We start from the raw sequence: 27,759 nt of genomic DNA on the forward strand, positions 1-27,759 counted from the left end.
GAGACAAAGTTGAATAGCCTCGCGTTGTCTTAGTTGGGAGAAGGAAGACAGATAGGGGAGTGGGCGGTGGAGGGTGGCGGAGGAAGGAGAGGAACGCACGCCTACAGTAGGTTGGTCAAAGAGCAGGTCGGTCAAAGAATTGGTGGGCAGGGAAGAATCTGCCGCTTTAACGGCATTCTAGCTGACTTATCATAGCCACACCTATCAGGATTATAAGTGTCTCTAGAGACACGTAGGTCTTACTTTTGGTGTTTTGTATTGTTTTAGAAGCTTTAGAGTTATTTAGTCTATGTCTGACCTAACAATAAAAGAAGTGAAGCATCGAAGGTAGTGCGACGACTATTGGGCGACCTGTGGCGTGTTGCGGTCAATTCTGGTTTTAAGGGGCTGGTTGGCGGTTAATAGTGTTTGCAACTAACGCCCCTAAAACGCGGATTCCTGCGCCCATCGGGTTCCCACATTACCCAAATGTCTAAAGGGCCGATCAGCATTATTAGGGGTACTAAAGGCTCTATAACAGATTAGGTGCATTTATTATGACATTCGGAATCGCTTTGGGACCAATCAGGGGCTATATGTCTATATGTTTGCTTGACCAGTTGACTTCTAGTTCAGTGGGAATAGAAAAATGGCTATAGGTCGTGGCGATTTATCAATGTGTTGGGCGGGTTGTGGGCGGGTTGCACAAAGTTCGCCAACGAACTGGCCAACCGCACCGCCTAACATGATTGCAAAAAGCGTATGTTCAGCCATGCTAACGACATCGCGCAGTTTGAGATCATAAGCACACTTGCGTTAAGGTCCGCTTCCTAGATTATTCTATACGCAAACATGACTTGATCTACGGATGTGTTTTTAATTCCATAAGAATCATATCGATTTGTCCCACAGAAACATATACAACGCCTTTCTCTGCCCGCATAACAATCACTCGCAGGGGAAGGCAGATAGATACCGAAAACAATCAAAATCTGGGCGCATCCACGAGTGCGTCTTCGCTGAGTTCTATCATACACCATGGAAGATTGAAGCACTTGTCTAAACGAACGATGGGTGTTGGGGATGGATGAGCCAGACCGTGGAAGGGGAAGGAAGGGGAGGATGCGGTTTCAAAAACAGAAAGACAATGGGAATGGGATGGAGGGGAATTGATGGCTCTTTGATCTTTGAGGGCCACCACGATGCGCATGTAATAATAACAAGACAATGATGGAAGATGCTCATGCGGATGCGTCGTTGATGGGTGGAAAAAACAGGGCAAAAGCGAAAAACAGAAAGAAAAAAAAGGTAACCACATAATCATTCAATAGAGAAATCTATGCTCTTCTCAAATCAATCCAAGGAAGCCGGACTACAATCGTAGGGCATCCAGAATCTTCTTGGCCATCTCTCGGTACTGCCACATGCCACCTGCGACCTTCTTGAACTGAATGCCGTGCAGCGAAAAGAGAGGGACCTTCACAATAAGGATGTCGAAACGCAGAATCATGTTTTCGCCGGTGTCGCTCTGCACTCGAGTGGTGGTCTCGCCAACCACTCGCTCGCCAGTTGACTGCGATTGGTTCCGGGCCAAGAATTCATCGGATTGATCAGAATTCGTCGTAAAACTTTGGTCCGGCGGACCCTGGCTTCGGCGCTGTGGCTTCGAATATCCACTGCGAGGTTCCTCTCGCTCATCGTGGCCAAGCAAACCACCGAAACTAATCCGACGGCGATGCGGGACCTGACCCTGTCGGTCGGGACTGGGTGGACTGTTATCCACCACCTTTTCAAGATCGATACTGGGGGCGTGGCGACAGCTGAACCCTCCCTTGACCTCATGATAATCCACGGATAGCTGGTTCAGAACACGAATGATGTCGGCTCGAATGACGGGTAAGGGCTTGCTGCTGGTGGTTGAAACACTAAAGAGACCCTTGAGGTACACCGGCTTCGACAGATCTTCCCCGTCATTGGCGCTTTGGAGGGCTGTGCCCGCGCCAGAAATATCAGCATCGGTCTCCTCCGGGACATTGGCCTCTCGGGCGGCTTCCCGCCGTGCTCGCCGGGCCTGAATGCTCTCTCGGCGAGCATGGCCCAGTGACATTGTCCGTGTCGTGTGAGTACGTCCACCAGGTCTTGCGCCAGACTGGTCTTTCTGGTTGTTTTGGTCAGAGCCACTAGTTGAAGGTGGTTGGTGATCTGCCGCCACGTCCAAGGCGTCAGCGTCACTCCGACGCGCGGCTCTCCGGGATCGATAGTCCGCCGAATTGACGCTGGTAGATCGTTCAAGGAACTTGGCTGACCGCGAGGACCGCTCGGCTGATCCTGGGGCTGTGAGAAGATCTTGATGTTGGGGCTGGCTTCCCCCAGAGGGAATAGAGCTGGTGTCAGGACGCCGGGATTTCCGCATACTGAACCCACGATGCATCGGGGATGCAGAGTCGGCGGGTGGCTGAACATTGAGGGTGGGAGTGTTTGGAGTGCTGATGCGTTCCCGCTCGGCGTCGCGACTGCGATCTTTGGTCCTGCGTGTGCTGAATCGTCTCAAAATTCCAGCAGCAGTACCCGCTCTTTTGGCCGGAGTGTCTTGTTGTACTGCCTGGCCAGATGGCGAAGAAGTGTGCAGATTTTTTATGCCCTCCGTGACATCCTCCTCGCCGTGGGTTCTGGCTCGAGGGCGAGATCGTTGGCTAGTGTCCTTCTCTCCTGGCAGTTGGTACTGGTTGGTGTGGGCGGCCGCTGGGACGTCTGGCAGTGGAAGATCGCTCGGGGGCTGGTCAAGGGCGAAGGCACCAGGGCGGGCCTCGGATCGTTCACGATCAAGCTTCTCTTTCACAAGGTGATAGATAGAAACCAAAGGGCTGTAGGCGTTCAGTGGGTCATTGCCCAACTGGACAGCCTCGGCAGAAGGTGCAGAAAGTGTGTCACGGCTGGCAGCAGAATTCCGTCGCTTGTAGAAATCGAACACTCCACGTTTTTTCTCGGTGGTGTTGGACGCTGGTGCTTCGCGCGCGCTCACCCTCACAGCATGTTGATAGTCCTCCGACTCCAGGACCTTGGTCAGTTGGCTTGTGATGTACTCTGGAGGGCCAAAATCAAAGCCTGTCATTCTCTCGATGATCTCTGGGTCCAAGGGAAGCTGCAACGGTTCGCGATGGGGGAGATAATTCTCTGGGAGAGTGTTGAAACCCTTGTTCATCCACGGATGATTCAGGATCTCTGACAAGCTAGCACGCTGCTTGGGATCAGTGACTAGCATGCGAGAAATTATGTGGCGACACTCTGCAGAGAAGAATTAGCAACTGTGTCAACAACCAAAAAGGATATACGGTAAAGGACATACCTGTTGTGAGCCCTGGAGGGTATTCCACAACGCCTTTCTTGATCTTGGCATGAAGCTGGGGCATGCTTTGATCATCAAAGGGCACCTTCCCGCAGACTAGAACGTAGAGAACAATCCCAAAGCTCCAAACATCTACTTCAGGACCCGTGTATTGTTTTGCCTGGAGGAGCTCTGGAGCAGCAAAATAAAGACTGCCACAAAATGTCTTCAGGAGGCCTTTGGGGGAGAAGAGGTTGCTCAGTCCGAAATCAATGATTTTGATATCCCCCGTCTTGCTGATCAGGATGTTCTCAATCTTCAAATCCCGGTGAACAATGCTGTTGCGGTGGGAATAATCCAATGCACTGGCAATCTGGCGCGCGAACTTGCGTGCCTGCTTTTCCTTCAGTTTACCATGGGAGATGATGTAGTCCAGCATCTGCCCGCCGTTGACATATTCAAACAGCATGTACCAGTGGTAAGTGGTCCGCACCACGTCGCGCATCCCACAGATGTATGGGTGATTCACAAGGCTAACAATGGCAGCTTCTCGAGCTGTTCGGATCTCCTTTGAGCGATCTGCTCGCTCTGTGTCACGGCTACTGCGGTGCTCTTCGGTCGAGAGTCGGGGGACGATCTTGATCGCAACCTGCAATTGAAATCAGTTACTTATTTCTTAATCAGCGGAATCGGACCATTATCTGATTACCTGTTCCCCAGTCTCCATATTTTTAGCCAACTTGACCTTGCCCATACTTCCTGCACCTATCGTTTTCCCCAAGGCCCACTGGCCCGTAGGCGTGGTGATGGTGGTACGACGCCTAGGCTGCGTGGAGGCGGTGGGCGGGAGTGCCCCGGTCGCAGACTGTGAGGGGTCCGCCGCACGGTCGGGCGCAGTGGTGGCCGTGGCAGGTGCCATGTCGACACTCTCTCGTTGATGACCCTGGGCAGAAGCGTTCCTTTGGTGATGTCTTCTAGTGGAGTCACTCCGAGAAGCAGTGGATGGGCGCTCTTGAGACCGCTCCGCCGACGCTTCACGACGAGAGGGCATCCGGCCGACATTGGACACCTCGAAGTCCCGTCGAGCTATACTATCGACGGCAGCGTAATTTGAAGGAGGGCGACGGTCATAAGAGGGAGCTTTGGTGTGGGAGTAATGGGGTTGCTGTGGAGGGGGCTGGGAGGATGAGGTCGGTCGGACTGCCACGCTGCGAGTGCGTTGAGGCGCGTCTGAGGTAGGTGGACGATGAGAGGGACGAGTCGAAGTAGATTGGCTGCGAACGACTGGCGACGACGAAGCAGGCGCCGGGGCCGACATCACGATCGGTGGGAGGAGGACAAGAGTCGGTCAAAGGTAAAGGGAGCGGGGAGGCAGGCAGGCGCTGACAAGGAAACAGGGATCCGCCCCATGCACGGGCCAGTCGCCGGGGCTCACTCAAGGAGAGAATCGGAATGTGTAGTCCGATGAAAGGAATGTGAAGAGGGCGAGAGGAAGGAAGCAAGCGGGTGTGAGAGTGTTTGGGGTGAAGGTGAAGAGAGGGAGGGAGAGAAAGAGGAAGGTAGGGGAGTAAGTTAAGATGTGGAGTGCCAGAGGTACCACAGAACGGGGGCGGAACTTGGTACCCAAGTCGATTGGGTTCTGGACTGGCTGCATTAGATGGCCACCTGCTGGATTATATTAATGTTAGTTAGTTCATAGTCAATGAAAAAGTGAACTGTACCAACCATCATGATTTCCTGATTCAGACCATCTACTTCAAATGTTCTGCCTACTACACGCGGCGCCAAGGTGTCGAGTCAAGACCACCGACGTCATCCACGAACAGGCATTCTGGAGTGAACATATACTAGGCACTAGCTAGTGAAAGATAATACGGATGACACTAGGCTGCTCTCCCATCCCGCCCCCATGAACTAACTACACGGCTCTTTATCTGTCAGAAGTGTCATCACCCCGTATTGGCCCAGAAAGGAAAGGTCACAATCACGTGGAAGGTGCTAAAAATATCCAGCCGAACTATACAATGTTGATCGATCATTCCAGGCGGGAATCAACATGGCTAGATTATTTCTAGTGGCCAATTGCAGCCAGCCACACCACTACTGATTAGTTCTGACTATTACAGCTTGGAATGTGACTGGGCTATTATTTCAGCCATTTCTTTCGATCGCGCTAAGCCTCCAGCTACAATTACATACTCCTTTTCTCATCTGATTTCTTGCACTTCCCATTCTCAACAACGCCTTGTTGATCTAGAGAGAATTATACAACTGCCACTTGAGCTGTCCGATATATTACCACTAGAGCAATGGCGGAGTGTACGTACCCGTCGAATCGGTTCGAGTACCTAGTCTATCCAAGCAATTGGCTATTCAATACCAGCAAGGCTTACAAATGCCATTCTTTTTTTTTTTTTTTTTTTTTTTTGAGGGAAACACACATGTGGCTTATTTGCCCGGCGACTGTGATCAGAAGCCTTGAGTCGCTGCATGGTATCAACAGAATACCTACCAAACTTCTAGTGATGTACTCTTTCAAATATACCAAGTAAAACCATATAGAGAATAGATCTTCGTATTCCGCTTGCACAATATTGTTCGGATTTTTAGCAGCCGACTGATGCGATAGAATGCGGTCGTCTTTTTTCAAAGACAGAAATCCTCGTGTTGTCATTTTGAACCAAGTGAAGTAGAGATGGAAGTTCAAGGATCACTGTCCAATAATCATAGTTGGACCCGCTTTAGCTATGCCCATATTGACGAGTAGAATTGGGAGTAAGCGAGGAAATATATCGAGCCCAAATATAGGGTTGAGTACACCTGCAGCTGTATGTGGTGCGGGGAACGAAAGGGATGGGGGCCCGATCCCATCGGCAAAAATGTCGGTGAATAATGAGCTACTACTCTACTATAATTGTACTTTTTTTATAAGAATTCCGAAATATGTACATCTTGCAAAAAAAAGCAAATACTGGGTCAAACAAATCAATGACGGGAATGAGCAAACCGTGGATCCACGCTAAAACTAGCGCCTCGGCCCGTCAGCACAACCACAAAATGGTGCTGTGATTTCCCTACTCCCCGTTCTCATAGTTGATGGTTCTCTAACCTTCCTCCATGCAATCATTCAGCTTGTCCTTTCAGAGAATATGCTTCTTTCTCCTCGCTGGGGTCACTCGGACCCAGGCGGCCCTTCCCTGGTCGTCCTCCGCCCCGAGTGCGACCCTGAACAAGAAAGATGACCAGGTCGCCTTTGATCCTCTTGGTGTTGCGGCAGTGCTCTACAACCCCCGAGCCGATAAGAGTGCTGCTCGGTTATACACTCAGTATGACCGGGGCCTGTTTACCTGGCCCCATATGACAATGATCGGGGGCACGTTGCCTCCGATGCAGATGCTAATGGAGAGCCTCACCGCGACGCTGAGCGGGATCCATCCTGCGATAAAAATGTGTGCCAAAGACACGACTATGATTTCCGTCCGGTCAGATATCTCGGGCAATGTGTTTCGCCAACTGCCTGTGAATCTGAGTAATGTCTGGCTCGGTGACGCGATCTCGTTTCCTACTTCGAGTTTTCCCGGTAATGATTTCGCCGTGGTCTACGTGGATGCCATGCACGAAGATATTAGAAAGAGGAAAGACCAAATTCGAAAATCCCTCGGCACCATGTGGTGGTGGGCCTATAATCTGCTGCTGGATCTGATCGGTCTGGTGAACGGTGCCATGCTCATGGCCGGCATGGTGTGCGGCCTCCTGCTCGCGGACATTTGGGCCTTCACGCTGTTCTTCTTGTATGGATTCCACTGGATGTCATCGGTGTTTATCTCTCTCACCAGCATGGTCAAGATCCACAAGCCAAAGATCAGAGAGGACTCTACCATCCGATATGCCGTCTACGAACGGGAAGAGGGTGGGACCGTCGTCTTCAAGGGACCACAGGACAAACTGGAGGAATGGGCACGGTCAACCTGGGAGTATGACCAAAAGTGGTCTAAAGACTGCCTCCATTTGCTTTTCGTTTTGTCGGGGACATTGTCTGGCATCGCATCTGTGGCGTGTATGGTGAACATGCGCAGCTTCATGCAGCTGGCATTCTTGGGAGTTTTGGCCTACTCGTCAGTTGCTGAAGTGGTGGCCACCAGAATTGCGAGGAGTCTCCAAAAGATTGCCCACGGCCCAATAAACGTAGTCAAAGTCGTGGGGAACGAGTCTCGGAGTCAAGCAATCATCAGATTGACCCTCAAAATCGACCCCAGCTGTCGGCTGACGGGACTAAATTGGATCCAACTCGGTCTACTCCCCGACATGCCAGTATTTCAGCGAATGCAGACCCTTCTATTTCAAATCAGTGAGATACAGAAAGCTGAGCAGGCTGAAGCTGAGAAGAAGACGGAGTCGAAAGATGCACAAATCCAGATCTTGGAGAGGGTTTTGGGCAATGTGCCCATGGACGACGAACAAGAATTTCCATCAAGCAGCTGGAGGAACTCGGCCTTCGAAAAAATGTTCGCCGAGTTCGAAAACAACGCGGTTGGTTTCCCACGACGCTTGGCAAGACGTATAGTCAGGGAGATGAAGGAGGCCTTGGACATGCCACTATTGCCTTCGGATTTGGATGATTAGCATGAATACTCAATTAAGTGCACTTTTCATATACAAAATAAGTTAAATTATCAAATTATTGCTCCAGATTGTCAACACTTCAGCGTCAGTATCCGTTCCGTACGTCAATTCCCGATAAGAAAATACGCCAAAGCTTAGTATAACTAACAACAAACCCGATGTCTATTCTATTATGTTTCTTTAAAGAAAGAAAGAGAGGCAAAAGTGCTTTTTGTCGGATTGTCTCTCTTGGTCCACGTGACTGCGCGGGATCTCGTTCCCCCCAACGCCGGTAAGCGGGCGATGACCAACAGCCATGTTGATTTCCATGACCAAGAGAACCCATGAGCGGAACCCACCTTGAAATCAGCAAAAATGCTGCTCAGATATGCGCTTCGTACGATGTAGGAGGCGGTGTCGCTTTTGGGGACTCGTTCGCAATATATTCCGTTGTCGCATGGCCTCCGGACTGGAGAAGCATCGAAGAGGATGCCAAGCTCTATGCAGATCTTAAAGCATCCGCGCTTGCCGTGTCTAATGTGCTTCCTGTGAGGATTACACTAGATCAGAATTCTTCCGTGGGCCTGAGGTCGTTATCATGTCCACAACGCCAAGGTCGCCCACATCCGCGGGACGGTCTACCATGGTTCCTGATCAATGCCGCAAGATCTACCAAACACTGTGTTATCGGACACGACAATGCTATGCAAACTCTCCTCATGATTCTCCAGCGGCCATGGTGTGTCCTCGAGCTTTGCTGCTGTGATACTGCAATCGTGGCGGCGATCCACGAATTTACCAGCACGGCGTCACGGATCAACTCTACAACTTACAGTCCTGCTTTGAGATTACTATCACACGAGATGAACAAACGATTCAAAGATCAACCTCAAACTTCCAAGCGGTGGAAATCGCTCTCGTCTGCACCCATGCACCGCTGGGCCAGGATTGATTCAACCTGGTCTGGCGTCAGGAAAATGTATGTGGAATTGTCCAGACATGTCCTGCGGTCCCACAATGCGTTCTGGCTTGGTCTTGTTGTTGCTTGCTCCGTGTATCTCGGTGTTGCTTTCTCGGAGCTAATCCGCACCCTGTACGATACCACTTCGGAACCTCAAGCGGTGGTGCGTCCACGATCTATCAGCACCTTATTCGGGAAAGATGGCATGGTTCGACAGCTGTACTCAATGATTACTGAAAAACCACGACTCAGAAATTGTGAAAGCGAAATTTCTCTTCGCTCAGACCGAAAGACAACAACCCCTGTGGAGACATCTCTTTCACCAGGCTCAGACATCGCCATTAACCGGGACTGGTTGATTGGACTATACAAGGAAATCCTGTGGAACATTGGAGATGAAGTACTTTGAGAAGCATTTGATGATTCACATATTTTCCCCATGAGGACGAATCCTCTAACATCTTTTAAAACAATAGAAAAAACAAAAGAGTACTCATTCTAGAATTTTTACCTCTATCAGTCCTTGAAAAAGCGAAATCCAATCTTATCGCAATAATTGGATCTTATAATGAAAATTTCGGAGGGAAAAAAAGGTATCATTGGGCAATGCGAGGCTAAACAAATCACTCAATATGCAAAAAAGGAGGGTAACAGTAAATGCAAAAACATACAACCCAAATGACGGTATGAATCAGACCATGTTACACAATATTATAGTAGTATCATCACAGTTATCAACAATGGAGCCTAGGTAGTGGTCATCGGGATGTTGGTCAAAGGCAATGATGGAGGTGGCTCGTCAATCTCCTCAAACATTAACTTCTCCAACTTCTGTGTCAACCTTGCACAGAACGGGTCCACATATGTTGTCCACAGAGACGCACATATATACACCAGCCCAATCCATAGTGGCATACAGAGTGCTACAACCCACGGCTTCCGAAGTGGAATCCAGTGCGGGTGTAAAGGCTCGCCATCCTCGCCGTAGATTGGCTTCCCATGCTCGTCAACAATATTTCCGTCCCAGGGCTGGCCAGTGATTCCATACAACATCCAGCACAGTACCGTGCGCAGAAGGGTTCCGTGGACCAGGTAAACGGCGAAACTCTGTTTTCCAAACCAGAGGAGGAGACTGCTCGAAAGGAATTCCTTTGTCGAGGGGGAAATATAGATGGCAAAAATGATCAGGTCAATGCCCGCCGCTGTATACCGCTTGCCGATGTTGACCTCTGGTGGGAATATATACTGTGCCGCTCTGAACATGATATCTGACCAGCCCATCCACTCCGGGTGTTCGCCTGGATAGCTGCAGATGAACAGACCAGAGAAGGCTAGGATTGCGGCTACAATTAGACGGCACCATTTGTGATCTGCAACAAACTGTTGGAAGGTTTTCTCGTATGACAGGTCGCTGAGAAACATGCCATAGACGCCCTGCATCTGGAACGTCTCTGTTATGGAGTTAGTCTAAAGGCTCACAAAAATTCAGTGATAGAGAACAAACCAATATCCTTGGATGCATCTTGGTGGAAATATAGAAACATTGCCACGTAGATCAACAGACGCCAGCGGAACTTGACGAACATGGTCGCGCACAGTAGTATATAAACCAACATTGATGTAAGGAGCAGTGGCAGTAACGCCCATTGATGGTCGTCATAGGCCATATACCCCGTCGTCCAGGTACTGAGGAAATTCTTGAATAGCCGGAGAATCTCTTCCCAAAATCTAGGAGCCAGATCTGGGGCTGCATAGCGACACCACCAGCAATCTGATCGGTTGGCAACAACGAATGCACCGAACTGCGCCATTACCCAGGAAATGATCAATGCAATTGTGGCGGGAAGGATAAGACGTGGTGGTCGGCGGAATGCACTCTTTGCGATGGAAATAAAGGAGCCCAACTGATCTCCATTTCGAGACTGCTTAATGGGCTTAAGCGCGCACACATAGCCAGTCAAAAATGCGAATATAGTGACACCAATACGGCCTTGCCAGGGAATTCGCAAAACAGGTAATTGGAGGATACGAGGCGTAGCACGTTCGTTATCGCGGGGAGAAAAAAGATCGTAGTCCCAAGCTCGGGCAAGATGGGTGAGAATGACTAGAAAAGATGCAATTCCTCGCAAACCCTGGGATGATTTCGTCAGTACTCAAATTTGCTGCGGAGGCAAGAGTCCTCACATACGTCAATCCATTTAACGCTCTTTCTGGGATCCCCTTTTACTGACGGATTTCCTGATTTCCAAGGAATATTGTCCAAAAGACGTTCATAAAGGTGTTTAGGCTTCATATAGTCCATGATGAAGTGAATAAGAAATAGGAAAGGTTAAGTGAGTGACTTTGGGTCCACAATCTGTGGCAGAATTATACAGAGCCTCAAGGCTCATCAATATCATCAGGCAGCTTGCGGACACCAAACAGGAAAGAAAAAATAAATAAAAGGAAGGAGAAACATGAGAGAGTCAAGAAGGGAGAATCATTGGGTCCGTCAAATAGTAGAAATAAGTAGGCCGCCAGTGGATCGGCGAACGCACACGAGCCAGAGTGCATAAAAAGACCCCAAGGCCAAGAGGAATGGACAGTACGGGGGAACTCCCTTGCCGCGCTGAATTTATCTCCAGTCGGCCCTGCTGAGCGGAGGGCGACGTGTTCGTGGAGCCTCATCTCCGAAGACTCCGCTAGATCCAACCCATCTAAGTGAGCATCCAAACATTCACACGTTTAGGTCTTGTATACATCACATTACACTAGAATCTACTGGTTCTCAAACTTTTTTATATTCACTTTAGCAAGATTTTGAACTTACTGCTCTCTCTCAACACACCGGAGAGTCCTTTCTCTGTGTGGGTTTGCAACATTCCCAGGCGATTTCATCATCAGAAGCTTTCCATTTTTGGCCGATATGGACAATTGCGCCACGAGAGACGAATCATTCAAGAGTGATCATATGAGACATGACCTAATCTGGTGAGCAAGACAGTGTCTAAGGGCCCGCCCACAGCGTCGTCCGGTTTACCGCCGGGCCAATAGCTCGGCTGCATTGAAAATTGGCCATGGCTAAAATTCCGCCTCAATCGCGTCAACTCTTGGCAAGGGATGGAAGGGTTCTGTTCGTGGTGTCATTTTCCAACATTCAAGGATCGCGGAGAAGTTCGGGATCCTGGACCTCATATTGGCTTGGGAATATCAGAAAACCACTACTCTTCAAAATTGAGACCAGCAGATAACTACAGGAGTTATGTGAGCGGAAACCCTAAGTGCAGATGTTGAAGCGAGGAGAGCAACACTGCCGCGGTCGACGGCCGATGGCGCGAGCCTCTGCAAAAATGGTGATATCACATACCCCCCTGAAATACTCAAATAATTTCAATCAGACGCGCAATTCAATTTATATCTACTGAGTCATACAACAATGCAAGGTATATTCGGTTGATTTTCTGGGTTTGGAGATTACCAAGTTTACACCCCAACGCTACGTGACGGTAAATTGGGCGCCGAAAAAGGGCTGCTTTTGACGCTGTTTTAAGCGTCCTAAGTTATTTACCAGAATATTAGTCATTAAACATCACGTGACTTGTTTCCACCCACTTTTACAGTAGACTCACTAAGTGCTCAGTGGGGAAAACATAGGTAGGAAAACATGGCAGAACGAAAGGCGGTCAGTAGTCAAAGCTTCAGCTGAATAACAATATCAGGACTTCGCACGAAGGTTCTATGACAATACTCGACACATAGGTCTAGTAAGGCGAAACAATAAGACTATTGCAAGCGTATAGATAAATTGCCAGTCTAATACTAGGTCTTGTAGTTAAGCAATCTGAGCTATTATCGTAGATTCACTACGGTATTCATTCTAACCTATTCACCTTATGGTATCGGACTGCCTCAAAATTTTTGGGCTTAGAAGCCCTTTCCCGCCATAGTCCTACTGTGGGATACTGTGGGATATTAGCCTTTAGCTTCCTAGCGCCTCATTGCATTAACCTAGTCACGCGAGTCTATGATACGGTCATTCCCGCCACCATAGGGCCGAGCCAAAACTAATCCTGCTAAGTTAGCTTTTCTATTAACGCTCCGGGTATATCGGGTCCCGCAAGTCCGAAAGGACGCCCACTAGTACAGTAATACAGAGCCCGTAGAAATCATAGTATGGATAGATATAGGGCGTAACACCCGACGCATCTATCCACCTATCCTTCCGGCTCCAGTGCCGTATCCCCGTCCCCTATACCCGTCTCCGGTCTCTGCCTTCCGATCTCCCGACACCAAGCAATACCTATGTTCCAATATGCAGCGCACTACACTCGCTAGCATTTATTTAGGTGAGTACGCAGGTTCAGCCGAGCCCGTGACGAGATCATACAACACTACGGCTACAACGGCTACCACTTCCGCGGCCGGCACAAAGCGCAGGCCGGCGGGACCAGACCAGGAGCGTGCGGCCGAAACTAGCTCACTGAACGACAATTCTGCTTCGCCCTCGGCTTCTGCGCACAAGCGTAAGCGGGTGGCTCTCGCCTGCACCTCATGCAGGAGTCGCAAGTCTAGGGTAATTGATACGGTCGCCATTCTTCCATGTAGTTAAAAGCCACTGACAGCACGAAACCCGTTCAGTGTGATGGGCAGAAGCCCTCGTGTGGTGTGTGCCACGACCTAGGCTTTGATTGTGTCTACCAGCACCCAGCCGGAGGACATCGGCGAAGGCCGTAAGTCCTTGCACCGTTAGCTGGCCGCTCGTACGGGCTTGCTTCGTGGACGTAACGGAAGGCTGATGCGTCGGAACCTACCACTAGACTCCAGGCAAACTATGGGGATCGCCTCGAATCACTCGAAAGACTGATCGGCTCACTTTCCCAACCAAAAAATGGCTCAGCTGCTACCATCGGCGGCCCCTCTCTTTTGTCTGCTACTGACCAAGAAGTGGCCGTGATCGCCGAAGACGAAGAAGTAGTCCAGGATACTGCCGAGGACTTTGTTGATGGCATGGCAGCCATCACCAGCCCAGAGGAGCAGAAATTGCGCTTCTTCGGTAAAATTTCCTACATTTCCTTCGTTTCGATTCTATTTGTTGCCTTTGGTTGACTCGCAGAACATGTTCCAGGTCCTTCTTCCAACGTCTCTTTCCTTCGCCACATATCGCGAGCTACCACGTCCGTTATTAGGGACAACCTGCAGCTATTCAACACGAGTCATGCTCATAGCCAGCCCCTAGTATCGCGCGCCACATCGCCGCTGATGAAGGGCTTCGCAAAGTCTCCTTCAAATCTGCCGCCTGCTCACATCTACGCTCTGCCACCCGAGGAATGCGTTGTTGATCTCATTCGGCTATTCTTCCTTGATACAGGTATGATGTGTCCGTGGATTGATGAACAGGAGATCCTGCGGACCTATTATGCGGTGAAGAGGAGGGGATTTACGGGTGTCAATCGGGACTGGTTGTCACTTATCAACATGATCTTTGCCTTCGCCGTCTACCTGAATGCTAGACCAGACCTGTCTCCAGAGACAAATGCCACTAAGTCACAAATATTTTTCGAGAGAGCTCAGGCTCTTTGTGGTGATCCCAATTTGAAGTGTACTAATATCCAGACTGGTGCGTGCGATCCAAAAACCCAGCAGCTTGACAATACTCTACGCCAACCAATTTAATCTGTGGCTAATGACGCGTGTTAGTTCAAACTCTTCTTTTGATGAGCCAATATTGCCAGGGCACCCAGCGTTCTGATCTAACATGGCATTTACACGGATCTGCCGTGGCGCATGCTATCCACCTGGGACTTCACTGCAGCCCAAGGACTGGCAGTTTGCCCCCATTAGAGGAGGAGGTTCGAAAGCGGATATGGTTTGGCTGTGTTATTCTAGACAGGTTCGTTTGAGCCCGAACGTGGCCGATCTTATCGTCCTGACAATAACAAAGGCACTTGAGCATAACGTTTGGACGACCGCCGGCCATTCCAAACGAGTTCATCAAATTGCCATCCCCAGTTGAGAGGGACCTGGATAGTTTGCGTTCTGACCAAACTGGGCGTGGAGGGGATGAGGAAAAGGTTCCCTCTACTGCGTCGTTCTTTGTTGCAGCCATGTAAGACGAATATTCCCCTTTCGTTTATTATTCGTCTCGGCTGATCCCGGACATTGAACCAGTGGAATGGCACGTATACATGGCGATATCGTGTCATGCTTATATGGCCAGAATCTGGCAGCCGAGTATACAATGCCGCTGCATGCCACGTTGCAAAATATTGTAACTTTGGAACGACAGCTGGATACTTGGGCAGAGCAGCTCCCTGACTGCTTGAAGCGGACGCCTGTGGCTATTGACGACATATCTAGTTCCAACTCTGAAACCACGGATCAAACATTCGATCGTCTCAGCTTAGTGACAACTGTGCGTCATCACTATACGCGAGTCCTAATCCATCGACCGGTGCTAAATCGGCTTCTCGGACTTCTTCTTACACCCAATAGCTCCGGCGGGCCTTGCAATGAGCTCGACGATGACGAAAAGAACGAGCTTCTTTGCGATTTCAGCGCGGGGAGTCTTCGAATCTGCCTCCGGTCCGCGATCCGAGTCATTAATTCCGTTGCGATCGCAAAAACTGTCCCATCTCTATTAGGTGCATGGTGGTTCTCTGCCTACTATAGTAAGCTCCTACAGATCTCCTGTTCACGGAAGCACCGAGTTGATTGTACGATAACGTAAAGCCTTCAATGCCGCACTCGTCGTGTTTGGTTGCTTTATGATCAAGATAAGCGGCCGGCCATTCTTTGCTCATTTCGCGATGCCATGCTCCGTGAGCGAGATGATGGCAAAGTTGCACACAGCCGCCGACGCTATCCAGTGTCTTGGTCAAGGGATGAAAACTGCAAGCAGGCTTCACAAGACCCTGGAAAGACTCCAAAAAGTCTGCACTACCCTAAGTCAGTACAGTCCGTTTTTGTCGCTGCGCGACACCATCCAGTCACAGATCCCCCTAACTTTTACAGCCTCTGCAGGTTCTGTGGCCCTATCCCAAGTAGTCGGCGAGAATGCTAGTAACATCAACTATATTCGCTCAGCTGATGGCTCGATTCAGCAGCCCCGTAGGCGACAGTGGTTCGGCGGAGACGACATGGGAAACGCCGATACAGATACGGCTCCACAGTCAAATCTACTCCCTGAGGGCCAGTATGCTTCGAATCAGCAGCATTGGACAAACTCTGATCTTGAATTTTTGGCGGATCTTGGGGAACTGGATGATGGCTTGACCGCCATGTTAGGTATTTGATTGTCTGTTACAAAAGCTCCTGACTCGGGAAAATAAGATTAAGGCTGAACAGAAAAGAACCGTTCTCCATCATAACATTGAACTTCTGTACTCTCTTAAAGGTTTATATACGCCTCTAACCTGAGGTCGAATCCAAACTGTAATTGCTTTAACATGGGTGCGTCACCGGGGACGCCGGCCACTATCACACTCCAGCTCACTCCGCCCATTACCTTGAGCCGTTCGCAGAATAGGGTGCGGGGCGGATAGAGACAGTGGTATTCTAGGGAATTGTTTAGGACACAACAGGTTTTTCTTTATTTCCCTGGCCCAGATTAAAACATGGCGACATCCTCAGGCGATAGTGCTGCTGACATCAAAAACCACTATACGTCGCTGTTCGAGGCGATCAGATGCGTCAATGATGCGGAAGCTGCTCTTGATTTACTTGAGATTAGGGTTCCGGGTCTGATCTTTGGTGTCGTACAACAACTTGATGAAAGGACTTTTACTAGAGTCGAGTCAAGTCAAACAATCTTAAATGAGAGTAGCTCTCTAAGCTGTGAAATTTCAAGAGTGTCCAAAAGCATTGGCATTTCCAATAATCACTTTTGCACATGCTTTGCTTGGACCTGGGAATCTCGTACCAGAGATATGAGATGTACAGGTTGCCTAGAAGCGCAATGGCCTCATGAAAGGAAAGCCATGATCCAAGTTAGTCTGGGCAATTAGAGCACACGTACTCCTCCAAGGCGAAAACATTTTCTTGTACAACCCTCAAGCCCAGCAGGCTTGGCGTTTAAGGCATTTCTTAATCTTGCATCCATGTTTGTTGTGGGGTTTTCCGTTTATAGAGCTTGCTCTTTTGGGTTCGACGGAGCTCTGCTGGTGAGAATACAGCATTTGCTCTTGGGCCCAATCAGGAAAAAGTTTTCCATCTCCATAGACTCCGGTGTGGTCAACCCAGAAAGCACCAGGTCCTGGCAACGACGAAAGAATTCGGCGATGCCATGTCGAAGCTCTATATATGCAAGATGCATACCAAGACATGTGCGTGAGCCGCTACCAAATGGCGTGAAAACATGTTTTTGCATCGTAGAAAGCCCATCAGGTAAGAAGCGATCTGGATTGTACCTATGGATCAGTCCGGGTTAGCCTTGGATGTTTATGGGAGATTATGGGAGACGTGAAAAACATGGCGTAGTGAATGGGGCATTATTACGTCTCTGGGTCCCGAAAATACTGGGGGTCTCTGTGCATGCTGTAGGCCTGGGTTGTGACTGTAGTCTGAGGCTGAATAAAAAAGTCTTGAACCCTAAGTCCTTTCGAAGGAACTATCCGTGGGAGTGCTCCGGGAGCTGCTCCGTACAATCTCAGCGTTTCGTCGACGACAGCGTTGAGGTATGGCAATTTCTCGAGCGCCAGATCATCGTAATCGTCATCAAGATGGCCCAATTCTGCCTCCAGCCTGCTTCGCATTGAGGGTCTGGAGAGGATAGCCCACACCGCATACGTAAGAGTTACCGCGGTCGTGCCCGAGCCGGCTATGATGAGAGCTGAGGCTTGAGACCCGAGAGTTGAGTCGGTGAGGTGGCTGTCTTTGGCGTCACTGGCTTGGATCATGCCATTGATGGCATTGTGCGGATGCAACCCTGCTTTTTTAGCCCTCCTTGCTGCTGTGAGACCATAGGTCCGAACGCGTGATATGATGGCGTCGGACTCCGCCATCAGTCTCGACCCAGCCAGACGCAGGAGATAATATATCACAGGGCCTTCGGCCCGAATGCCTGAAGCCTGTATCATTTTATCAAGATCATCGATGTACTGGGTTTTCTGTAGCAGTGGTCAGCCCATGGAGCGAAAAACTCAACAGTGAAACCGAAATTGTCCCAGGCGAGGCTTCTATCTTACCGTGCCAGCCTCCAGAAGGCTAGTTCTCTCTCCAAAAGCGACTTCTGCTATGACATCCGTGGTCATGAGCGTCCACCACTTGAACATATCGCAGTTCCCTGTCAAGGCGTCTTCTTTGATTTTGGATACAGCCAACTGTGCTCGATCTTTAACCAGGGGCTGGAAGTGCTCGAGAAGCGAAGACTTGCTAAATGGCCTCGCAAGCAGCCGTCTGGGGGCGGCATGCTTGTGAGTGTCTGTCATGGCGAATATATTGTCCTCGATTCCGGGAGTAAACAGCGTGTACCAGTTTGACTTGAGAAAGCCATTGCCGATGCGGTGGATTTCCCGGAATGCGTCATAGTCGGACACGTCAACCTCGTTTGGCGAGATTCGAACAACAGGGCCGTACTTCAGGTGAAGCTCATGGACCCAGAAACAGCGTTTCCCAGTGAGAGTCTTGTATTTGAGCCCAAATATGGTGAATTTTGTGTGCCATGGCCCAGGAATATCATGCAGTGGACCAAGAATGGCGATGTACAGAACCTTCACGTCATATCAGCATCATATAATCCTTATCTAGACCCCGGGCAGGCGCAACATGCACATCTTGAGCTTTACTCACGTAAATAAGACCGATGATGACAGCCGTGGCAAGGAGTCGAGTAGCGGTGGCGGAGGTGATCAAAACAACGAATGACATAGTGACGGCCGTGTGTTTACGGGGTGCTCTGGTTTGTTGGCAGGAGGAGGCAGTATCCCAGTCCGGACAGACGCTCAGCGTTAAGCGAGGTAATCCGGCCTTTTGTAAGATCGGGCGTACAACTGATTGTACGTCCAGAGCAAGGGAACCCGGTCTTAGCCATTCTGGGGTCATCGGATCCCCCGCAATCTTTGATTTCCAACCCCATGGGGACTGGGGGCAACAGGCGGGACATTTCTTTGTCGTCAGACGGGACCGAGTGAGCCGTAGGCCGGGCCCCGGGGGAGGCGCGTATTTCGGACTTGCGGGATCCGATATACCCGGAGCGTTAATAGAAAAGCTAAAGTAGCAGGATTAACTTTAGCTCGGCCCTATGATGGTGGGAAAGACTTACGTCATAAACTCGCTTGACTAGGTTAATGCGATGAGGCGCTAGGAAACAAAATGCAGACGTCCCGCGGCGGGACCACGGTAGGACCACAGTAGGACTGCGGCGGGACCACAGCGGGACCGTCCTAGCACTTGGGGCTTCTAAGTTCCCAAAAATTTGAGGCACTCCGACACTATAAGTTGAATAGGTCAGAATCTACGGCAATAGCTCAGATTGCTTAAGTACAAGACCCGGTATCAGACTAGCAATTCATCTACTACTGGCTTGCAACGGTATTGTCATTTATCTCTTAACTAAGTCAGAACTATCTTTCCCAATCATCTCCCAATGTCGGCGACAAAACAACCAAGTACTTTGCCCCATGGCCTTCCGGTCATCAAACGTTACGTCACGGATCACGATGGGCATGGTAAAGCCATCTTCACTAAGCGTATCGCGGATGATCTTATGTTCAAAGACCTGCAAGATCTTCCATTTGAAGGGGCCAACGGCGCGTACGCTAAGTCGTCCCTTGGCTACGCAACAAACGAGTTCCCAACCACGCTAGAGAAGGGTGCCGATATTGGTGTCTACGAAGATTCCTTGATCAATCGGCCAGGCGTCTATAATCCCAACGGAACAATTCTTCGATATCTTGATATTCCGCCGAGCTCTCTGTCGCCTACCCATAGGACCAAAAGTCTCGACTATGGCATTTTGATCGAGGGAGCAGTTCTTGCTAAGCTTGACTCTGGAGAGGAGAGGCTTTTACACCGAGGAGACGTTGTCATTCAGCGAGGGACGAATCATAGCTGGAAAAATGCGAGTAGTACGGAGTGGGCGCGGATGATTTTTATTCTGATGGACTCCAAAGAGAATCCTTTGAGCAATTAGATTGATACAGTGATACGCAAGTCTTGTGTTTGGAATAGAAGACATCAATAAACACCATCGCTAACGCATCTGTGCGTCCATCGGGCTATGTTTCTACGGTGGTACTCAGAATGAAGTCGTTGCAATTGATACCGTACCCAACAAGAAGATCCGAAATTGTAATTTCCCCTGCATAACTCAGCCGGGTATGGCTCGGCTAGATCAAACCGCATGCTTTCATAGCTCTAACGCATAAATAGTCTGGTTGGCCTCCCAAACCGGAGCAGCGGAACCAGTTTTCGACAAGTTGATCATCACGCTTCCCTTGAACGAAACCTCCGATTCATCTTCGCACTTTGTTGAAATTCCACACGTGACGTTTTTCCGTATTCACCATGGCGCTTACTCCTGCTGTGAAAATTGGCAATATCGAAGTGCTTATGCGCCAACTGAAAAAGCCCGAAGTAGGAAAAGACGGTTACGATGGATCAGAATCATTTGTGAAGAACTTGCCAGCGGGACATCGCAGAACAGCTTCCTCGAAGCAGTTTGAGGTTGATACTGTATGGGAGAAAGACATCGAGATCCCACTTCGGGATGGTACCATCCTCAAAGGGGATGTCTTCCGACCAGATCAGTCTGATCGCGTGCCCGCAATTATCCCATGGAGCCCTTACGGAAAGACTGGGAGAGGTCAGCAAGCCTTACGCATCCCGAGACGTTGTCTTGATTATCAAGCTAAGCAGTGGCGTTGCAGGTGTTCAGTTGACCAACATGCCTGGACGGATGGGTATTCCCCGCAATTCCCTCTCAGGTTACGAGAAGTTTGAAGCGCCAGATCCTGCCGAGTGGACGGCTCGCGGATATGCAATTGTCAACATTGACTCCAGAGGGTCATGGGATTCGGAAGGTTACTTGTGGTGCGTCTCAAGAGCGGTTTCTGGCTGACGCTGATGCAAACTAATCCTACATGAACAGCTGGGCAGGAACCCAAGAGGGCCGTGATGGGTACGACGCCATAGAGTATGTGGCAAAGCTGCCTTGGTGCAACGGAAAGGTAGCAACGGCTGGAAACTCCTGGCTCGGACGTTCGCAGTGGTATATTGCCGCGCAACGCCCTCCTTCGCTGAAATGCATCGCTCCCCTCGAAGGCTCAGGAGATCTGTATAGAGAAATCCACGTCCGTGGCGGCATTGCCTGTACCCCATTTCTTGAGTGGATGATGGGAAATCTCCGGGGTTAGTATTACCTTCTAGATACCCTGGTACGGTGTTTCTCCTGGTTACTATGAGAGAGCTAATGGTACCTCTAGGACGAGGCATGTCGGAGGACCCTGTCGCCATGCTGAAAAAATATCCTCTGATTAACCAGTACTGGAGGGATAAGCGTGCTGACATATCACGTATTCAAATCCCAGCTTATATTCTCGCCAGTTATTCCACATTTCTGCATTTGCCAGGAAGCTTGAGGGGCTTTGAGGAGATCCCGCACGATGACAAGTGGTCAGTCTCTGGTCCTGACCAGGACACTCACAACGCCAAAACGTGAGATATGACGAGCTAACTCGCACCTAGGCTCCGGGTCCATGAGAGCCAGGAGTGGCATGATCTGTACCAGAAGAGTACAAATGATGAGCTGCAGCTATTCTTTGATCGATACTTGAAGGACGCGAACAACAAGTGGGAGACAACTCCTCGAGTGCGTGTATCCATCCTCGGATTTAACCAACCCAATATCAAGAACCGCCCTTTTACCTCTTGGCCGATTCGTGAGACAAGATACCAGATGCTTCACCTAGCATCTGATAATCAACTCATGAACACACCGTCTCCCGAGGCCGGAATCGCCACTTATCAATCTGATGTGGATTCTCAGCAGCTGGACAATGATCCTGGGGAGCTGTGCTTCAAGTTCCGGATCCCCGAAAGAGTTTGTCTCGTCGGCAGCCTCAAAGCGTCGCTGAGGGTGTCATGCGACGAGCTGGACGACATGGACATTTTTCTGCAGGTCCGAAAAGCAAACACCCAGGGCGATCTTCTTGTGAGCTACAATGTACCCGTCCAAGAAATGGACCGAGAAGGAGTTTCCAAGGATCAAACCCCCATGACGAATCCGTTCGTGTATCTTGGGCCTCATGGGCAAATTCGAGCCAGCCATCGCTCTGTTGATCGGAAACTGTCCAAATCCCATTACCTACTTCATGAGCACATTTCTGAGGAACGTATAGAGCCTGGAGAGGTGGTTCAAGTCGAAACAAGTGTGTGGCCGGGAGGTATCGTCTTTGAGAAGGATGAGTACCTCGTGTTGAAAATCAGTGGCCATCCCATGTACCTTGCCGAGTTTCCGACGTTGCGTGGGGAGTTTAAAGCACGGAATAAGGGTTTACACAAGATTCATTTCGGTGGGTCTCAAGGAAGTTATATTGTGGTACCTTTTCTTGACGCTTAACTACGTCACACACTACACGGATTGCTTCTGGTCGAAGAAGTAGTGTGGGAAGTTACCGCAGGGACAGGATGATTACAGATTGATCTATGTATGCTCATGTTCTACAAATATTTACACCCTGCTACTTCGCCACCCCCTAAGATCGACTTTTTATTCTGCCGGCCAAAACCTCGATACTTCCAAGAAAAATTGATCGCAGTAGTTAATGCCAGTTGTACTAAACGATTCATAACTTGTTTACCCCGCCCCCCTCGTTATCAATAATATCTTGTTCCCGGTGAGGCATTGTCTCCGCAAGGTTAGCACCCAACAAACCGCTTTTGCAAGGAAGAGCAGAGCGCACTTGCTTGTCCTGGGCCTGATTTTGCGGCAGAGGACAGGACTCACTGTCGGACGCTAAAGATCCCGAAATCCCGAAACCTAATCTAATGATGTCCCGCAACAGCATTTCCCTACGTTCTCTAATAAGGGCCGGGTATATTTCGGCCCGGTATTCGCGGGAAATCATCTGCCTCTTGCAACACACCTTTCGGCTGGGGAGGCTGGCCGTAGCCGAGGACTTCCAGCTGCAATACCACATTATCCTTAGAACGGATTGATCATGTTTATAAACGAGTACTGTCCAGGAAACCTTGCCGCAGTATTGAACAAAACGAAAAAGAAACCGTCTCCAGAAACAACCTCGGGGTTTGAACAAACATTTACTTCTCGTCATAGTTACTTCTCGTCACTATGACTGCTACTTTGCAACTTCTAGAGGCCTTGGGGGACACCAAGGAACTTTACGTTGCAAAATTAATTTCTGCTGCTTTGATCTTAATATCCTTAGTAAGTACACATCACTGTCTCATATACAACGGCTCTGGCTGGATTCAGACTTGTTGACCGTACGCGCAGCGCCTCCTCTACTCAGCCCGAAATGGCCCTCTTTCTCACCTCCCAGGGCCAGAAGTGTCGAAATGGACGGGGTGGATTCTAGCGTATCACTGGTTGGCTGGCAGAAGAGTTGACTATGTTCATTCTCTTCACCGTATACATGGTGAGTACAGTTCTCATAGTCACCGCGGTCCCTTGACTACTAAGCTGACTTTGGCGTTTAGGCCCTGTTGTGCGGGTTTCGCCCTCGGAAGTAAGCATCTGCGAGACTGAAGCAGCTAAAACCATTCACAAAGTTGGATCTTCCTATCCTAAAGCACCCTTCTATCGTGATTTGGTACCTCTCGGGGTGAATGTTTTCGCAAGTACCGACCAAAAGGCCCACGCTGAAAGGCGCCGGTTGCTAGCCTCTCCTATATCAGATTCGTCTCTAATGCATTTTGACTCGGCCATTGTCCGAAAAGTTCGAATGGCAGTCAGCGGAATGTCCGACGAGATGGAAACTCGAGGCTGCACGGATATCTTCAAGTGGTGGCTCTTCATGGCCACGGACGTAATTGGTGAACTAACGTTCGGGGATTCATTTCGCATGCTGGAGAGTGGAGAGGTGTGTTGGCCTTGTTGAACGCCCAGGGAGCATTGGACAATGGCGCTAACTCGGATGCATGTCGCAGAAAAACCAATACGCTCGCGACCTAGAGCAGATCTCTGGCTTTCAGCCTTTCCGAACCACCTTTCCACTTCTTGTGAAACTATCAAAATACGTCCCACTTCCCGTGTTCAAGACTATTGCGGCTTCTGGACGACGGATGGGAATGTACGCGCAAGAGTCCATTGGTCGTTACCAGAAGCTCGTGTCGGAGGACCCCGACAAGCCCAGGCAGACACTGTTTTCAAAGCTGTTTGCTGACCAGACACTGACCCCGGCTGAGATCACTTACGAAGCGCAGGGATACATCGTCGCAGGCAGTGACACGACGGCTGTGTCCCTGACTTATCTCGTCTACGCGCTTTGCAAGCACGATAAGATACGACAGCAGCTCGTCGAAGAGGTCGGCAACCTATCCGAAGCCTTTTCCGACCACGATCTTCGAGCTCTTCCTTACCTCAACAATGTCATCAACGAGGCGCTGCGTCTCTACTCTGCAGCACCATCGGCACTGCCAAGAATAGCACCGCCGAGTGGTGCTTCACTGGCGGGTGCCTTTGTTCCTGGAGGAACGGTTGTGTCGACTCAGGCATACAGCCTTCATCGCATGGCAAACGTCTTTCCTAATCCAGAAAAGTCAGACTTCCCAGTGCTCATTGAGAAAGAATTGTTTTCTGCAGTCAGCTTTGATACTGACTATCTCAACAAAACAGATTTGATCCGGATCGCTGGGTGGAGCCCACCAAGGCGATGAAAGACACATTTATGCCCTTTGGTGGCGGATCGCGCAGTATGTGTAAGCCCTGAATGATAAATTGGACAAGTACTCACGGTAGTTATTTAGCTTGCCTTGGTATCCATCTAGCAAAGAAGGAGTTGCGGCTCGCTACGGCGCACTTTTTTCGCAGGTTTTCGGACGTCAGAGTCTCAACCAAGGAGGGCATGTCGGACGATGAGATGACGCCGGCTACGTTCTTTCTGATGGCTCCTCAAGGTCACAGATGCCTGATCGCCGCCACTTAAGACAGGTGGCCTAACACATGCCAATATTAACCCAAGAGTACACAATGTAATAATCCACTTCCATGTATCATGGAAGAGAACCACACAAATGAGGTCATAAATGTAACTAGTGTAGTTCATACCGGCTGTATAAGCGAGGTGTTGAAAATTAAACCTCTTCATGACGGGTACACGAATCTAGTTACAGCTAGGGGGCTTTGGTTCGATCACAGTAAACTTGGATTGCACATGTCCGCCCTTCTGCAGTCAGCAATGATAGTGCCCGGACTACGGACGGAAATTGATAGGGACACCACCCGCTTACGGGTTACGTTAAGTTAGTTAGCTCAGGGCGGCGGGGTGAGTAACTCACCCTGTGCTCCGGGAGCCGGTCACTTCCCGAGGCGGCAGCTTTACCGTCACATTACTACGATTGCAATTATCTACACAGTCTCCTCCACTTCCTTCAGGGTCCGGTGCGAAACAGGCAATGATCATCACTTCAGCTCGAACAATTGCGCGACCATGACAGTAGTTTGCGTCAAGCTCTTCCCATTCCCCATTCCACTAGGCACACAATCTTGGCGTTCTTCCTTCTTTGTATCCTGCTTGTTAAACCTGTTCCGCGGTCGAGAAATACCTAAATAGTACAGAACTCTGTCACATCAACACAACCAGGACGAAATGACAACTATTCGGGTACCTCCCACTTCTTCCTTGGATTGAGCCTGGTCGAATTGGTCAACCTGAGTGGCATCATGTGCATGCGACTCTCCGCCAGGGGCATTTTGAGAACACATGTGCCAAGATCACGCCATCGGGAGGGGTGTGAAAAGGGGCTCATCAAATTCCACGCGTGGAGATTACAAGTGGACGATTATTAACAAGGTAACCGACGCGACTTTCTTTCCTCTGGGGGAAAATAAGGGTTTCCGCGTGGTTCAACGATCATCCCTTTTGCACGAATGCTCATAATGCAGATCGCATACCGAAATCTAACCGTCTTATTGTTGTGGTTCTGGTCTGCGTCAGCCACGATATTGCAAAATGGTCAAGTAAGGGAAGATGCCTATCCCGGACAAGTCGACCAGGTTACCCTAGATGATTCCTGGCGAAGCTACGGACCTAACAGCTCCGAAATATCGTGGAAAGGCCGCTGGGACAGCAGATATATCTCATGTATGACGCTATCATCCTCCGCCCGTCTTTTTCGATTCTAATTGCGAATATCATAGGGTGGTCGTTGGTTTCTCCAATTCTTCCTAACTCAATTCTGTGGAGTCTAACGCATCCAGAGCACCGGGCCTCAAGATCCAGTTCTCAGGGAACAAAGTATGTTATTGCCCTTCTGCTGCTATGTTAACACCCAAATGACAATCCTAGCTTGCAATAAGCTTCGGCCCAGAAACAAATGACGGTGTCCTAGTAGCTTATAGGTGGCTCACCCCATGGTTGATATTGATTCCACTAATCTAAAACCACATAGAATTGGATCTTTGGATTGGCAATTCTCCAATGTGACCAAAGATTCAACCTACCAATTTGTCGGGCCTTGGTCAGGACTGGATGAGGATGTGGTGGAAGCGAAGAAGGTGTTTGAAATGAGAGGTAAAACTCGTAGTCCGGAAATCATGTGCAACCACTGATTGTTATTATATAGTTACCAATTGGGGCATTGGATAAGTTTACCCACTCATCCTCTACGTTCTTTGCTCACGTTCCACACAGTTCAAATTGCTGGGATTTCGGTTGACGAAAACACCCAACTCACAAAACCTCCCACCTTTGAGAAAAAAGTGGAAATTATAGGAGGATCGTAAGTATCGGCCTACTTTCTTGAAATTTTTGAATATTCTCACACTCTATAGTTTGGCGTCGGGCCAATATGGTACCTACGAGACCATCTCCTCATGGGCCTTCCTGTTTGGAGCCGGCCTAGGAAATGTTGAATTCGGGATTACCGTTAGTCTTACTCAGGAAGCTCAGTCGCATATGCTAATACATTTTTCATTTAGGCCTATCCTGGAATATGCCTGGTCGATCAACAATGTTACGGAGGTTATTCTCGTGGCATGGTATGTCAGCTCTCACACATTCAAGGACTTAATCTCACAGAATCAGACATGGTACTGGCATCGAGCGCCCGATCCAGGTTCCCGTTCCCACTCTATGTACAACCGCGAGGATTTCGAGAAGTGGGACGTTGAAGCCGAACAGCCAGCGGACCTTGTCATCATGCAATTGGGAGGAAATGACCACCGACACCCGAACGAGATTCCCGGTCCCGACTTTTACCACGCGTACGTGGAGCTGATCGAAGATATACACAGAACTTGGCCTCATGCAATTATTCTTATCATGGTATGTTCTCCCTTTTGGAGTAACGGCGTATTGGGCTGATGGAAATAGTCGCAATGGGGTCCATGGAAGAAAGAAGGCACTCAGTATGTGCCACGCACCGTCTACGAGCAGGAAACCAAACGCGTGCATGACCATTTCAAGGATAAGGGATTTGTCTATTACTTTCCCACAGAGGGCATCCTGCAGCACAACGATCTCAACCCCAAGGACCATCCGACGGATGTGGGCCATGTCAAGTTGGCGAGCCATTTGCTTCAGTGGACGAAGCTCATCTTACGGTGGAACCTCGAGCCAACAGGAGAGGTGCAGCATGGCACGCTGTACTGGAATGATCAGCAAGAATATTAGGCACTTAGGTGTACAGTTGTATAAAGTTGTAAAAAATGTCATGATCGTATAGATCGGAGCCTTGGTGGCGCTAAACCTGATTAGGCTGCCGGCGATAACACCTGAAGCTCCAACTTCTTCTT

At 49.6% G+C, this 27,759-nt stretch overlaps 9 protein-coding genes across 9 annotated transcripts; 6 read left to right on the top strand and 3 right to left on the bottom strand.

Annotated features, from left to right (window-relative positions):
- Positions 1-1,351: 1,351 nt before the first annotated feature.
- PFLUO_LOCUS4874 (Serine/threonine-protein kinase) lies at positions 1,352-4,622 on the bottom strand (the record flags this gene model as incomplete). Its single annotated transcript, XM_073782268.1, has 3 exons — positions 1,352-3,264; positions 3,326-3,953; positions 4,014-4,622. The coding sequence occupies 3 exons, from the start codon at positions 4,620-4,622 to the stop codon at positions 1,352-1,354; spliced, it is 3,150 nt and encodes a 1,049-aa protein (XP_073638940.1).
- Positions 4,623-6,421: 1,799 nt separating this feature from the next.
- Positions 6,422-7,927, top strand: PFLUO_LOCUS4875 (uncharacterized protein; the record flags this gene model as incomplete). Its single annotated transcript, XM_073782269.1, has 1 exon — positions 6,422-7,927. The coding sequence occupies one exon, from the start codon at positions 6,422-6,424 to the stop codon at positions 7,925-7,927; it is 1,506 nt and encodes a 501-aa protein (XP_073638941.1).
- An 842-nt stretch (positions 7,928-8,769) lies between these two features.
- Positions 8,770-9,276, top strand: PFLUO_LOCUS4876 (uncharacterized protein; the record flags this gene model as incomplete). The annotated part of the gene is made up of 1 exon (XM_073782270.1): positions 8,770-9,276. The coding sequence occupies one exon, from the start codon at positions 8,770-8,772 to the stop codon at positions 9,274-9,276; it is 507 nt and encodes a 168-aa protein (XP_073638942.1).
- A 338-nt stretch (positions 9,277-9,614) lies between these two features.
- On the bottom strand, positions 9,615-10,483 carry PFLUO_LOCUS4877 (uncharacterized protein; the record flags this gene model as incomplete). Its single annotated transcript, XM_073782271.1, has 2 exons — positions 9,615-10,318; positions 10,372-10,483. The coding sequence occupies 2 exons, from the start codon at positions 10,481-10,483 to the stop codon at positions 9,615-9,617; spliced, it is 816 nt and encodes a 271-aa protein (XP_073638943.1).
- Positions 10,484-15,652: 5,169 nt separating this feature from the next.
- PFLUO_LOCUS4878 (uncharacterized protein) lies at positions 15,653-16,138 on the top strand (the record flags this gene model as incomplete). Its single annotated transcript, XM_073782272.1, has 1 exon — positions 15,653-16,138. One exon carries the CDS (start codon positions 15,653-15,655, stop codon positions 16,136-16,138), a length of 486 nt encoding a protein of 161 aa, XP_073638944.1.
- A 1,197-nt stretch (positions 16,139-17,335) lies between these two features.
- PFLUO_LOCUS4879 (uncharacterized protein) lies at positions 17,336-18,710 on the bottom strand (the record flags this gene model as incomplete). The annotated part of the gene is made up of 3 exons (XM_073782273.1): positions 17,336-17,950; positions 18,029-18,553; positions 18,633-18,710. The coding sequence occupies 3 exons, from the start codon at positions 18,708-18,710 to the stop codon at positions 17,336-17,338; spliced, it is 1,218 nt and encodes a 405-aa protein (XP_073638945.1).
- A 718-nt stretch (positions 18,711-19,428) lies between these two features.
- On the top strand, positions 19,429-19,974 carry PFLUO_LOCUS4880 (uncharacterized protein; the record flags this gene model as incomplete). Its single annotated transcript, XM_073782274.1, has 1 exon — positions 19,429-19,974. The coding sequence occupies one exon, from the start codon at positions 19,429-19,431 to the stop codon at positions 19,972-19,974; it is 546 nt and encodes a 181-aa protein (XP_073638946.1).
- A 374-nt stretch (positions 19,975-20,348) lies between these two features.
- PFLUO_LOCUS4881 (uncharacterized protein) lies at positions 20,349-24,949 on the top strand (the record flags this gene model as incomplete). The annotated part of the gene is made up of 9 exons (XM_073782275.1): positions 20,349-20,646; positions 20,711-20,873; positions 20,932-21,191; positions 21,266-21,497; positions 21,528-22,354; positions 23,502-23,884; positions 23,952-24,562; positions 24,640-24,716; positions 24,792-24,949. 9 exons carry the CDS (start codon positions 20,349-20,351, stop codon positions 24,947-24,949), a joined length of 3,009 nt encoding a protein of 1,002 aa, XP_073638947.1.
- Positions 24,950-26,529: 1,580 nt separating this feature from the next.
- On the top strand, positions 26,530-27,637 carry PFLUO_LOCUS4882 (uncharacterized protein; the record flags this gene model as incomplete). Its single annotated transcript, XM_073782276.1, has 6 exons — positions 26,530-26,536; positions 26,657-26,744; positions 26,797-26,890; positions 26,944-27,003; positions 27,050-27,289; positions 27,338-27,637. The coding sequence occupies 6 exons, from the start codon at positions 26,530-26,532 to the stop codon at positions 27,635-27,637; spliced, it is 789 nt and encodes a 262-aa protein (XP_073638948.1).
- Between the last annotated feature and the right edge of the window lie 122 nt (positions 27,638-27,759).

This window comes from Penicillium psychrofluorescens (genome assembly GCF_964197705.1).
Source record: "Penicillium psychrofluorescens genome assembly, chromosome: 3".
Lineage (NCBI taxonomy): Eukaryota > Fungi > Ascomycota > Eurotiomycetes > Eurotiales > Aspergillaceae > Penicillium > Penicillium psychrofluorescens.